Source organism: Mixophyes fleayi, chromosome 3 (assembly GCF_038048845.1).
Source record: "Mixophyes fleayi isolate aMixFle1 chromosome 3, aMixFle1.hap1, whole genome shotgun sequence".
Lineage (NCBI taxonomy): Eukaryota > Metazoa > Chordata > Amphibia > Anura > Limnodynastidae > Mixophyes > Mixophyes fleayi.
Window position 1 is genome coordinate 311,942,759 of NC_134404.1, and position 14,853 is coordinate 311,957,611.

At 38.0% G+C, this 14,853-nt stretch overlaps 1 protein-coding gene across 1 annotated transcript in view; it reads left to right on the forward strand.

The window, feature by feature from the left end:
* The window catches only part of TMX4 (thioredoxin related transmembrane protein 4), a 50,942-nt gene extending 36,517 nt beyond the window's left edge, over positions 1–14,425 (forward strand). Inside the window, exons 6-8 of the mRNA XM_075203999.1 lie at positions 5,148–5,249; positions 6,474–6,537; positions 9,726–14,425. Coding sequence (XP_075060100.1) covers positions 5,148–5,249; positions 6,474–6,537; positions 9,726–10,039 — 480 coding nt within the window. The 3' untranslated portion in view covers positions 10,040–14,425. The remainder of the gene's footprint in view (positions 1–5,147; positions 5,250–6,473; positions 6,538–9,725) is intronic.
* The last annotated feature ends 428 nt before the right edge of the window (positions 14,426–14,853 follow it).

The window sequence follows — 14,853 nt, forward strand, 5'->3', positions numbered from 1 at the left end:
CCAGGCTGTGCAGGTGTGTTGTGAGTTGTGGTGTTATTTGTTCACTGTATTGTACTGTTATACCATGTACTGACTTGTTGTTTACCCTCTATACGGCGCTGCGGACCTCCTGTGGTGCCCTATAAATAAAGATTAATAATAATATATTCCAGGCTTCTAATTTACTACTCTAATATTGTTGTGTATAATCCAATAGTGAAAAATACAGTATATTGCATGCATTGTCTTTTTGATATTCTTAAATTGTTCTTTCCTCTAGTTCTCTTGTTTTTTTTAAATGCTATTTGAGATCTACCTTGTATTTTCTCCTTGCTGTTGGTGTTAATGCCTGATGGAGAAAGTCAATCTCCCTTTGTCAAACTGTCCATAAGGAATGTTACTTACCCAGCTTCAATGGGGCCTACGTGTGTTTTTTTAGTAGACATTAGTCAATTTATATAATTCTTAGTGTTTACAGTCCCTTCCTCAATATGTTATAAATGTAAAACCTGCACTCCATCATCATCATTATGTCTATGGGTGGCTGAAAGAATAGCCACATATGATACAGCCCTTTCTATTCCCACCATATTATCCTTTGTAAATGGTTCACAAATGCCATCATTGTTATATGGAAAGAACAATATAATTGTATTCACCGTTTCAACAAGAATGCCATGCATTTTACCCTCAATAACAATATAGGATTGAGACTGTAGAGTTTTTAGATTTTGAATTTTAGAGATTGATGTCTTAAGCACCTAAAAAAAAAAACCGCTACCAATCAGAGCCGTGCCGGACAAGGAACCTGCGTCTGCGGTGCGACAAGTGCGCGTACAGCGCTTCAGTTGTGTATACAAGGCAGACAGAATAAATGCAGACATGAAAACAAAGGGTAGGAAGGTCCCTGCTAATGACAGCTTACAATTTAATTGGTGACTGGGACAGTTGTGTGGGTAGTAAAGGTGGGAGTAGGGTAAACTAGAAAAAAGAGATTGGTTTTCGGAATGCTTAAATATTGAAGTGGGAGAGTCTGATGGGGCATAGTTGGGAATTCCAGAGAAGTTTTGTAGAGAGGTGGTTACCACAATCGCGATGCAGGTCAGAGGTAGATATAAAAGGTCGAGAGGGAGTTCATTTTGAGATGTGTGCAGGGGGGAAGTTGTTAAGGGCTTTGTAGATAATGAGTTATTTGAATTGGAAGCCAATGTAGGGATTTGCAAAGTGGTGTGGCAGATGTGGATTCTTGTTTGGCGGTATTTAAGATGGATTGACGCGGGCGAGGGTTGTGTCAGATTGGTATAGTAGTCAAGGCGAGAGATGACAAGATAGTAGAGTTTTGGGATCACCTATATGTATATTTTAATTTGATATTTATTTTAATAGAAAGCACCACATCAGAATAATGGGAATATACATGTGATTGTTCACATTGCCCTATTATAAGAATGCTTTTCACACGGTATGGTAAAGCCTATCTAATCATTTACTTAGCTGTTTAAAAATAGAAGATGAAAATACAGGTGGCTTGCAGTATTGTAAATGTCTATGATATTTGCACCCATATTTTCCATTCACATCTTAGTGTGCATTATAAACCCAAGGTGCCAACAACCATGTTAAAATCCAAGCTGCAGAACTCCAGAATGGTGTTAATCCCCTTATTGAGAACTTTCCATTTATCCTTGTGCTGTTTGGGACTGATCTAGACGTACAGTGCAGAGAGCAGGTTTGTGTATACACAGTATCGCCGGTATGAGGCTGAGTTGTGTGCCATATATGATTTCATATGTTCATTATTACTTCACTGAAGATGGGAAAAGACGGCACTCCATGCTTTCTAAAGGTATTTCATAACGTACTCTCATTGGCGTAGTGCCTAGTCAACACGTATAGCATAGTCACCCATATTTCCCAATATTCAAAGGCAAATAATTGGGACAAAATTAACCATTCCCTGATCCATCCAAACCAATTCACAAAGGCTTAATAACTTAACAATGTTACTGGCCAGTTTACAGCCGGTGTGGCCAGGGCCATCTTGACAACACTATGGGCCCCCGGGCAAAGCAGTGCACCGGGGCTCCTAGATATAGATATAGATATATAGATGTATACAGATACAGATATAGATGTACTTGCTCAGTGACCCTTGAAGGTTTTTCTTTGCAGGTTTTTTTCTTTTGCAGGATTATTTATTCTCATTAAGAGCCGTGCCTATGGGGCCCCCTTGCCCATGGGGCCCCTGGGCAGCTGCCCATCGTGCCCAATGGAAAAGATGGCCCTGGGTGTGGCTCTGTTAATTGCAATCAACAGATTTTATAATTTATTTATTTATTTTTAAGACCATTAAGAATAACACATGCGCAAAATAACGTTAAGATGGTCAAAAATCCAATATTATTGCTTTAGATAAATATTTAGACCACTGTTCCCTATTTTGTGAATTCAACCAATAACCTGATTGGAGAGAAACAAAATCATACAGCCAGACTAGGGCCTGCAACCGACAGGTCTCTCCCTGGTTAGGTTTCTGTAACTATAGAAACTAAAATCAAGAAAACAATAATTGAAATTGACGGCTGCCGATCAAGTGTGAAAAAAAAGTGGTGTAACCTTTAATGCTTCATAGGAACAATATTATGTTGGTGTAGTCAGGACAATGAAGGCAGCCACTAATATTCATTGCAATTCATTAAGCACCATTAGCCACTGAAAGTTAGTCAGGCAGTGCCTCAGGGATGTCCAAATCTAATGCTATTCCTATATAAGATTTAAGGTTAATGGCACAGTATTCATAATTATCCTTATTCAGAAAAAATATATTTTAAAAATAAATGTTGAAAAGGTGTATGCTTTATCCGTTTGTTTTTGCTACTTTAAATAAGCGTGTTTTCCACGTTTCGGTGATGCTGTGTCCAATGTTTTCGCTCTGAAAGTATTCCAAATATACATGGTAATTACAACTCTAATTGCTACTGTTCCCGTTCAGTACAGAGCTCCTGTTAGTAAATGCACATATTCTTAGCACACATTTTATTAATCACACACCTGTTCATTTTCAGTAGCCTGATGTACCCATTTTCATACTGCACGTAACACTGACCCTGTGCTCAGTTTAAAGCAGAGTCGAAATTGCCGCTGTGTTAATGTTGACTTGAGAAGTTTGGTTATAAAATGCCACACGGCTTCTATGTTTTATGTATCATGATGATGATGATATGTTTTACATAATGGCGACCTTGTCAGATTGATGACTTTGCAGCGTGTAATATGTTGATTCTCGGTATGTGTTACACTAATGACTGTGAGCATGATCTGACCCCGCTTCTTCCATTAGACCGTTTTTAGCTGGAGGATAAAGATATTTCTGTTTTTTTTTTTCTTAGCTGTCAGTGGAATTGTATTTATATATTGATGTTAACATCTGTTAAACATATACCATTGTACTTAAAATAGAATTGTACTGAACAGTACAATTTCTTTGTAGCTCTACAGTTATTGAGCAGACTTGTATTGTATTTTCCATCTTTTTGTCTAATTGCTTAACCTCTTTCTGTAGGTGTAACTTACTGCCGTGCACATCATAGTTACATCATTCTAAGACATTTCCATCTTATCTACCAAGAATCCCACAATCCCATGCTTCTGTAATGAAGGGGGCATGTAATTTTAGCTTATAGAACGGATCTGTTCTTCCAACTGCTTGAAGCTCTGGGCTGGGAGAATTCTGGAGGGTGATAAATAGGTCTAATGAGGACAGAGCACCGAGGAAAATCCTAAAACTTCATGATGAGCTATTTAAGACTATGTGCAGAAGTGCAAATATTTAGAAAACCCATAGCAACAAATCAGTCTTCAGTGTTCTCCCCAGCTGGGTGGCATTAAGAAGTAGCCAGGTGGGGGCAGTTGTAATACTTTGCAATAATAATGAAAAATGTTGGAGGTTATTACCCACACCTGCCAGGACTGGTCAGACTGGTGGACACACTGCTGGCTGTAGTGCTCACATAGTGCCTATTCTAATAGGAGAAACAATGGTTTATTCTATTATAATAGGACTCTGTTGGGCTCCAAGAGCCGGTTGGCAAGTGAAACCAGCCTGGTGGAGCACCTGGGGATTAGGTGCTGGGGAGAACTGGTTTTGATGGTGTTGTCTAATTTGCATGAGATCGATCAAAAGTTAATTTATCATTTGTTCCTATGGGTTACTGCACATTTTCACATTTGCCGTTTGTGCAAAATGATTTAATCTGTCGGGGTACAGAAAATAGCTTGAATTCCCATAGAGAGACAGTAATTATAGCAAATTATAAAGTAGGAGACCACACTTGTACATTGATGGAACATATGTAGACATTTCCTATAGGTGAATTGACTGTGGAGACCTCAGTGATTTGTGCAGATCACATGCGTAGATGGACCATGACCGCAGTCGGGAAGGTCATAAACTATACCCAGTAACAGTAGGCCACATTGCTCATAGATGGATGCAAGCGCTCCTTTGAGGAAATCTTGGCTAAAACTGTCCCAGGTTCTTAATCTATGTTTCTTTTCAATGGAAGTGTGAAGAGAGATGAGTGGATGACACCAGTACTATGAGGATCATTGATCCGTTTGCGAAAGAGCACCAGCTTTCACTCACACAGACCTCTTCCCATAATGCCGGGTGGATATGGATGGGAAAGGAACTTCCTTTATTTACCTATATGTGACCGTCCTGCATTATGTGGTGACCCATCTGCTCGGCAGTATGTTTTACCATAGGGACCACTAATTTCTAGTGCTTTGGCATTTCTGTCATATACCTGAAGAACCATGGAACGCAGCACATGCCGAATAATACCGCCCATGTGCTTCTATTTAACATTTAACTACTTAGGTTCTGGCAAAATATGGAAACAACTACATATGTACTTGGTAAATGCTAAAAGAATCTTGTTCATATTGAATCTACTTGTTTTTAAGATAATTGACCATTTTTAATATTGCTATTTTGTTTGTGAGGAAAATGAAAAATCTTGACAAATTTAGTAAAGATATATTATAGGGAACTATATTTACTAGAACTGGAAACTAGACGCTGCATCCTTAGTACCTACGGTGGTGTGGTGGACAGAAGTAGGAATATTATTCACTTCAACATGTATTTTCTGTTTATATTTCAGCAAACACACAACTACTTCACCGGCCCTCTAGGAATACCCGCCTGGGGCTCTTACATCATCTTCATTGTAGTCACCTTGCTGATTGGGCTATTTCTTGGTTTGGTAAGTGTTGTCCTTATGTTTCATTATGTAACTATTGCATGTATATTGGATAGAATTTTGTATTTTTTTTTCTTCTGTCAGTATTCCGTCCACTGACATTTAGTTCTTTGTTCATGTTATGGTATAGAGCATTGCTATCTATTAGTAGAGCCCAGATAGCGGTGATATGGCCTATACTCAGCTGGTGATACTGGATCGGAGCGGTAAGGGTCATCTTACAGCTTCACCAGGCCAGTCTTTGCAGATGTTCGCGAATGTGACCCAGCTTGACGTCTCAAGCCTGCACTGTGGAGCTGAAGGCCCAGGTTTAAAAAAATAAAAAGAGAGTTTAAAAATAGATAAATATTATTATTAAAATCAATAAAGCTGTATACAATGCAAATAATGTAGTTTTTTTTTAAGGATTTTTTCCTGTTCATCTAACCAACAATGAAAGTTAGGTAAGGACCTATATTGCCAATTCAGGACATATTAAGCTATAACATATAATTCAGAAAAATAAAGTGTTCTTTAAGATAAAATTCGCTTTAAATAATTAATAGCCAGTACTTTTAAATAATTAATAGCCAGTACTTTTAAATAATTAATAGACAGTACTTTTAACTATTTCTCCAACCCCTTGTCTCATATATAACGTCCTCTTTGTTGCAGTCCAATTACAAGTTTTCCCATTTCAGAAGAAATGGGAGAACTTCTCTATATGAGTCTGAGTACATATCTCCCATCAGTGGAACACTAGAGTGCACCTTTTAGACCTTGACCACATACAACTTTATACATTTATGCTCTACAATCTGTCTAGTAGTACTAGAGGACTTGCTACATCCGTAGCTGTTGAAGAGCTGACGGTGGATTGAGGTACTGTTGTGTTCTATGTGGTGTCCCTGTAGGTGATATGAACAGGCTGCGGCATAATCCGGCTTCGAGTAACTTGGGACAGGGACGGGAGTTATTGAGCAGTTGTTGCTTATAAGTGGACAAAGCTTTTAAAAGAACCTGCTGGTTGCTAGATATAATTAACTAGCTCTTGAACACTACATTATTTGTTCTACCTGTGGAGGAGACCCACCTCTCTTCCTTTTATTTGGTATGGGTATAGAACCTCATTCATCACTTAGAGAGGTGTGCTTGTATGTGCCAGCCTAGTAAACAAAGGTTTTTAGCTAATTTATGCTTTAATGTTAATCGATGAACAAACATTATTTTTCCTCTTTCCTCGTACAGATACTGGTGCTCCTCACTGATTGCTTTTGTCCAGCTAAACCCAAGTATGAAGTGCTGAGATCTGGTAAGCATTCACTATATTGGGTTAAACAGATTCATCAGTACTTACTGCCCTGGATCTAGTACAACCCTTTTGAAGTTATGAGATATACCAAATATGTCCACCAGGGGGTACGTGCAGTAACAGAGCATAGTAAATGCCATCTCCTAAATGAAATATTTTGCTGTTATTGACATTTTTGTTCTAAAATAGTTGTAGATAGTGCTACAACTCCAATCAATATTCTGTTTCCAAGGAAACAGAACAATATTGATAGACCAGAAACACGCACACGTGAGACGGCAGTGGCGAACTGATAGAATTCTAGATTTGGGCTAGAGGTGCCTTCTAAGCTTTCAATTACATCATATAAGCTGAGAAATTTAATCTATAACCTTAAGTCACTTTTTCTACTATTACCTTTTTTTTTAAACTTTTCCTTTGCTTAAGCTAACAAAATGCCTCCCGTTTATTTTAGTGATTGTCTTATTACTGTAGCATGTTGCTGTGATATCTTTGATATCTCCCTCTTTCTCTTCCTCTTTGATGATTATGTCTTATTCTTTCTTCTACATTAGAGATGTCCTTGTAAATCTCTATGGAACAAAAAAAACCTGCAAAGTTTTATTTCAGAAACATAAAGGCAGCCTGGTTAGATAGATCATTGGTGCATTTGTTTTTTTTAAGCCAACTTTATCCAATGATGGTTCTCTAATGCCCATCTGATTATTATCTCTTTTGCTTTGTGTATAAGTTCTGCCTTTAAGTCTATCTGCGGCAGCCAAGTGCTGTTCATCATTCTCCGACAGCTGGAGGAGAACATCGATCCTTATCCGTATGTTTGTAGATAATGAATGACAATTCAAGTTAGAGTGTATGTTCTTCATAAGTGTTCTATTAAGGTAGAATAATGATCTGTTTCTAAAGCTTTTCTAAGGATACCATATGCTGATATAAACATCAAAGGCCTGCTTCAAACTGTCAGAGATTTTCATATGCGCATTACCATAGAGGTGATTGTGTTTTGTGGATGAAAACCCATATGGGCACCAGCTTATGTCAAACTTTGCTGAGAAAGCAGAATGCATTAAAAGTAGGCCCTATATGCTATCTATCTGGTGTCACCTATAGGAGGTACCATGCAGGGACTGTGGGACAGGTAGGGTCTTTTTTTTTTTTTTACTTCGGCAGGTAATAGAGCTGCCATGCACATCTCATAATAAATTAAAGATCTGTAGTGTCTGTGCCAATTCAAAATCTGCCCTAAATCACAAACCATACCTGATATCTAATCTGTTTAGTTTAGTGTTTGAGAGTGACACCTGTAATGTTGTGACCCCACTTGTCCTGTCCAACAAAGACAACTGTTGGTTTAGTCCATCTTGAGGAAATATTTGAATATAAGTTATCATATTTCACATGCAGCCTGGTGAAACTCGGTGGTATCATTAGTTCCTAGTGAATTGGTAGACTGCATTCTCTTGGATAGTGATGTCTCCATTTGCTAGTGAATTGATAGGCTACATACTTGTTGGCTCAGCCTCAGTGATGTGACTAGTTCTAGTGAATTAATAGACTACATACTTGTTGGCTCAGCTTCAGTGATGTGACTAGTTCTAGTGAATTAATAGACTACATACTTGTTGGCTCAGCTTCAGTGATGTGACTAGTTCTAGTGAATTGATAGGCTACATACTTGTTGGCTCAGCTTCAGTGATGTGACTAGTTGGTAGTGAATTAATAGGCTAAATTCTTGATTCCGCTTCAGTGATGTGACTAGTTGCTATCGATTTAATAGGCTACATACTTGGTTCAGCTTCAGTCATGTGACTAGTTGCTAGTGAATTAATAGGCTACATACTATGTACCACTCCAGCATCAATTCCTGGTTCCATTCCGGTGGGCTTTCCTTACGAGGAGGAAAAAGAACAAGCAGACACATAAGTTGTTACCAAATGTTCTTGAACACAAAGTAACAGGAACAGAGGCCGGATGCACACAGCAGTATTAAACATGTGGCTTACATCTGAGCTGCATTATTGTACGTCAAGGTATGAAACGCACCCAGCTGAATGTTTCAGGGACCACACTGCCCGCTTCATCAGATGCTCATAAGTCAGACGCTGAGTCACGTTGAGCGTATGACGAAGGGGTCAGTTTGGTCTCTGAAAGGAAATGCTGTGTACTTTTCTCACCTAGGAGGACAATAACTCTGTTTAAGCTCTGTTTAGTACTGATGTGCTTGTTTCTGAGGACATGCATTGCAGACGTGTATTTGCAGAATCCTTGGCGGTTTTGCGCCATCTAATAAGAGAAGAGGAAGGTGTGATATCTAATAACAGAGTGCCGGGGTTTCTAAGAACAACTATTGTCAGCATGTCGGAACCAGATAAAGTAGGAACATTTAAAAATCACAGATTGTTATAGGCTTTCTATGATTTACAAGTAAAACAAAGTTGGAATTTCTGCGCTTCCCAATAAGCGTGTAGGCAGCCAGGGGGATGGTTGGTAGGGGTATGGTCCCAACCCCTTAGGGATAACAATAGATGGAAACCCCGGCGCAAGTAGAGGAGATGGGAGAGGGGATTGGACAAAGCAAAAAAATATAAAGACAATGATGTGTGAACAGGTCGGCCAGCCGGCGTACTTGTATTTATTAGGTAAACTTATCAAGGTGAGTCTGAGCCACTGCATCAAGCAGGAAGCAAAAAGTCAATATAGAAATCCGTAGGTCTGTGTACAAACCGGATAAGTTACAATATTAAGCCAGCCGGCTTAATAGTAAAGTCATCGTGTGAAACTGCACGGTCTGAGTTCCACAGGGGAAATGCAGCGGTGGTAAATGCAGTTTGTAGGCTTTTTAAAGCAAATATAGTGATATACTCAGGTGTGAAACTCCCGATGGTCAGACAAGAGATAAACTAAGGGTGCCGCGAACTGCAAAAGTTTGGGAACCACTGGCTTAATGTATTTCTTCTTTATGTGTTCTACAATAATCATCATATAAGGGGTAAGAAAAGAATTGTCTAAAACTGCACTAACAAACAAAGAAACTTGGTTGCCAAATACAGTGTCGTCTTATATAATCCTAATATTGTTATTGTAAATAATGGTCCTTGTTTAATAATATTTCCTATAAACACCCAGCTTGCAGACAGTAGTGTATTATAGCACAAAAAAAAAAACAATTGTTACTTTTATTTTCATTGCAGAAATAAACAAGGAGGATGTTGAACTTTTAGATAAAAATCCAAAGGATTCTTCTGATGAAAAGAAAGCTGCGTCTGACAGCGAGGACGTCATTGAAGAGGACAATGAAGATGAGAATGAAGGTGATTTAGAGGAGGAAAACAAAGATGAAGGGAACAGCAGTGATGCTGAGAATTCTGAAGAGAACTCGGCCGTGGAGAGCTCCGAGACTGAGGATGAAGACAACCAAAACACTCATGTACTACAACCAAGTACACCCGAGTCTGAAAGTGCCTTGAGACAGCGCAGAGGTGAAGCCGTTGATAATGGACATTAGAAATTTTTATTTTGCATATAACTTTATCTTTATGGACCAAAGATATGTCTCCATCAATTTTTTTTTACTAAAGTTTTTTTGTAGCATGATGAATCAGTATTTTGCATGGAAACTCCCTTTTTAATGCAAAACAAAGCGTGTTTTTAAAGTTGTTCCCTGTGTGTTATATTTTAGAACCCCAAACAAAATGTATTTTTTTTATTACAAAACTCCCATTAAGATACACCTGAATTTACACCAACCTTTGTTCCTACTTCTGAATACATATATTTGAAGTTGTTGTGAATTTCCCAGTTATTGTTATATTCAGTCTGTTAGTTGCGTTATATAGAACACAAACAATTGCAGTTTTAACCATACACATTTCATACATTGTAAGGCAGACCGGTAATGCTCCATCTCGTGTTCACTCTACAAGCCCTAGTAGGACTTGCTAGAATATGTACTTATATAACAGCAGGAGAGCAACAGTCTGCTAACAGTGTTGTAATGTACATATTGTCTGGCAGAATACAGGAGCAGGCAAAGGTTGTTTGACTATTACATATGCAGTAGTAATATAATCTACAAAAATATTTTTAATTTAAGCAGTTTGGTAAACCTTTTATGTAGAGGGAGGTTTGTTATTGACAGCCCTTAGGTTAAAATGTAATAAGAGAGGTATATTATTCTAAATGCAATGCAATTTTTTTTAACTCACAAAACAAAGTTCTTTTACTGCATAGAAGTTTAAAATGAACTAAATTTGTATACATTAAAGTAAAGTACATGAATAAACTCATGTATAGAAGTGTAAATGTTGAAGCACTGATGGACATATTTAAATGTACTGATATGAAATTCATGAATATATTATACCATCCACCAAGAGAAATGGAGGGGTGTGTGTGCGCGTGTCTGTGTGTATATATGCCATGATTGATACCTCAATCAAAAAAATGAAGGGATATTGTTTTTTCATGTTTTTGTTTTTTTTAATCTATAAATATGGGAGAATTCACATTTTATGCGGATGTTTGCGCTGTCCTTGTGGACATGTTAAGGATGCTTCAAGGGAATTATTGTGGTGTTGTTTATCCCCTACCAGTGTGAGGTAATTATCTTTGTACAGTGCCACCAAAATGTTTGTTGTAAGTATAACCAAAGGAAATATTTAATAAACCTTTAGTGCATATAAAAATATAGGTTATAAAACACTGACATAATAGATGATTATTTAATGTATTTTTGTGTGGTTTTACCTTCCCTTGTTAGGGCACTGTAATATTAGATTACCAGTTATTGGCATTTTAATTCCGTCACTTCGGCCTAATCTTATTTCCCAACTCATGTACTTCCCCCTAACCAACCCTTTGCAGCTACCTTCCTCTTCAGTCCTGTACATCCATGCTGGAGCCTGTCTTTAAAGGAATATAGAACAGAGTTTTCTTTATCCCAAGTACTGTGGGGTGTTTGGTGTCAAGAAGAAGCTGCATTGAATAAACAAATGTCACTAATGTGCACCACAGACTTCTAGGGGTAGATTTACTAAAAGGACATGGAGGTGTTGCCAATAGCAACCAAACAGATTCTAGCTATGATTATCTAGTACATTTTAGAAGCTAGAATGTGATTGGTTGCTATGGACAACACCTTCCATTTTAGAAGCTTTAGCAGATCTGCCCCCCAGTCTTCACAGAACTGTTGAAAATTGGAATAGAGGACAATTGGTCTTTTTAACTTTTGATTGACCCCAAGTTGTAGCATGAAGCATTTAGATTTACCTATCCTTGTCCTATTTCTTCTTTCTACCATTAAATAGTTTTAGGTTGCCGATTGTACAAATAAAGTACAGCTCTGTTATGTACTTATACTCTTTCACTAGACCTTTGGAGTGCTCCTTTTGCCTCTAAAATATTTAAATAGATACAAAGAGGTTATGTCAATGAAGAATATTATTTTACAATTGTTTAATTAGCTGTGTTTGCATGTTTTCTCAATTTGTTAATTTTTAAAGTTTTTATACGTTTAAATATGTGTGGTATAAATGCTGAAATAAAATAATTAATCTGGGAATGCCTTGGTGATGACATACTCTCCTTAGGTAAATACCGTTTAAGAGCCTCAAAATATTTTTATTTATGGCTTTTATGTATTAAACCAGTTTTGGCTATAGAAACTTCTTAGAGTGGACCTGTCACCCATGCACAGTGGAAACAGTCATTTGTGGGGTGAACCAGTATTAAATCTATACATTCATGGTAGTCACTTGCGACCTTGCTGAGACATAAGCAGGGGCCATTTTGAAGATGCGCTTCAGAGCACAGAGACCTAGTTTGAGCCTCTCTGTTGTTAGAACTTTATATAATTAGTGTCATGGCCATGTATACAAACTAAACACAGATAATGAGAAACTTAGTACACATTGTTTGAACAAGCTTAAATACTTTAAAAAAAAAGCAGTCAGGTTCCTGACCATTACACTCAGCAGCCTTGAGTCCAGCATAACAGGTGCATGATGACCATCTATAGTCTGCTGCCTTTAATATACAGCCATATGCCCCCCTTATCAGCCTCACGATCACCATAGTGCAGTGTATAGCCACGTGTCCAGCTTATCAACCTAACCACAGTCCAAAGCCAGGAGACATATATTTCTAGCTTATCCAGTGCCCACCATACTACCCTCTGCCCTTTACATCTGCCTCAAGCCACCACAGTTCAATGCCCACCATATATAAAGATCTGTGCCAGGCCTATCATCCTCATGCCTGCCATAGTCCAATACCGACTACATAAAATCATAGTATATTTCATGCCCATATCATAGAGCAATGTTTTATTTCTTCATTGGTGGTCAGTGGATACCACCAGAAAATCTATTTTTTTTTTTTACCATTTTAATGAGAACACACATTCAGTTACCTTTACTGAATTCCTCCTGTTTCAGTGTGGTTAGTAGTAGTCTCTCCATATTGGCTATGAGGAGCCAATAGAAAGGAGACCCTGACATTTCATCCAATGGAACTGCAGCCATTGAAGACGGCTTTCATTACAAGTAGTGAAGTTGCAGCGTTTTCATATTACAGTGTGGCTTCTAGTTACGGCAACAGTAATGAGATCTCTGCTGCACTGTGGCCACAGAGTAGCAGTAGCCGTCTGCTGATTGTAATGAAACCTTTTATTTTACTATCCTGTTTTACAGTAAAATAGAACTGCAGTCGCCATGCTTTCCTTCCTTAAAATGCTACAATGCTAGCCCTGATAATTGGGCTTAATTTCCGTCATACCTTGGTGATGTCACAAACTTCTAATAAATTGATAGACTGCATGCTCATGAATATTGGTTAACCCCACAAAATGTTTGCTTCTATTGTGTGTGTGTGATTGGTCCTCTTTTTGCTGTTTCTTGTGCCATGCACTTTTGCAATTATCTGCACCATGCATCATAGGTGCCTGATACTACTTACTACCATTCCCAATACAAATTAATCCAAACCCCATGTCTGCCAAAACCTCATTTATTTTGTGAGGAGACGAACCCTTTCTGTCTATGCCCCTTTAAGGTACTGAAAATTGCGACTGTTGGCAGAAATGAACGTTTACTGTTAACTTTTTGCAGAACACACATATTAAAGGCATTTTATTTGTACCTTTGTGCACCCCTTGGGGTTCTATCCAAATCTCCAGATCGCTTTCTCAGGAAACACATTGAACGTAATAAAATATCAGAATATTAGAGTCAGTTATGACCATAGGGCACATTGTAAATTTAGTTTAGCACCATTGTGTCTGTTTTTAAAATTAGGTTCACTCCCGACTTACACAATTAAATTGTCTGTCTTCTGAGGTTCTCATTACACCTTGTTTCCAGCTCTTCCCCATGTGTAGCATACAAAGGTTACAATGCCATGTCAAAGCCCTGCCTACTTGCACTTGTGACATTCCCCCCTCATTTAATTGATATTTTTCAGCTTTATTTTAGCCATAAAAGAAGTTGAGTGACCTCACAGCAGGCAAAAAAAAACCCCACTTGGTACTGGACAGGGCTGCGACTTTAAGTCATAATTGACTCACATTACGTCTGAAAGTTGAGCGCTATGATATATGGATTTAGTAAGGGTATATATTTCCCTCCTCTTGGCTGATCTGTGTTTACATCCAACTGCCCGATCAGGTTAGGAAATAACTGGAAAACCAGACGATTTTTTCCTAATGTGATTGGCTGGCTGCACCTGTACAAATCTACCATGCAGGGAGAAACATGTCTTTAGTAATATGTGCCCATCTATGAAGGAAAATGTAGGTTCTATGTCTAATTGTTTCCTCTGTGCCATCTTGTTGACCTTGAGAATTCCAATAATTATAACTACTGAATTGATGAAATAAAGCAGTTACATCAATGGGTTATTTACTTCTAGCTTGTTTTATTGTGCCAATGTTTTGTATTTTGTTCTGTATGTATTCAGTACAGTACATACTATCATGTGTACACAGAAGTACAAAAATAAGGCAAAAAATTTTTTTTTTCATGTTCAACAGTTTTAAGCTTACAACATTGGAAGTGGATCGTTACCTTCACACTAACCAGAGACATGAAAAGTTGTCATTAATAAATGTTTAACTTTTACCGACTGTTGTGAAATATAGTGTCTTTCATATTCGCCTCCTGAAATGATGACAAGGAGATGTAGTGATGAGAGCCAATATGAGAGTTTTTTGGAATAGTTATTGCCAGTAGTTAAAAGGGGCAGACTGTAAAGTAGTCTTGTGAACTAGGACTGATCATTCGACTAATGTACATGCATGTGAAACAGTGTTATAGTAAAACACAT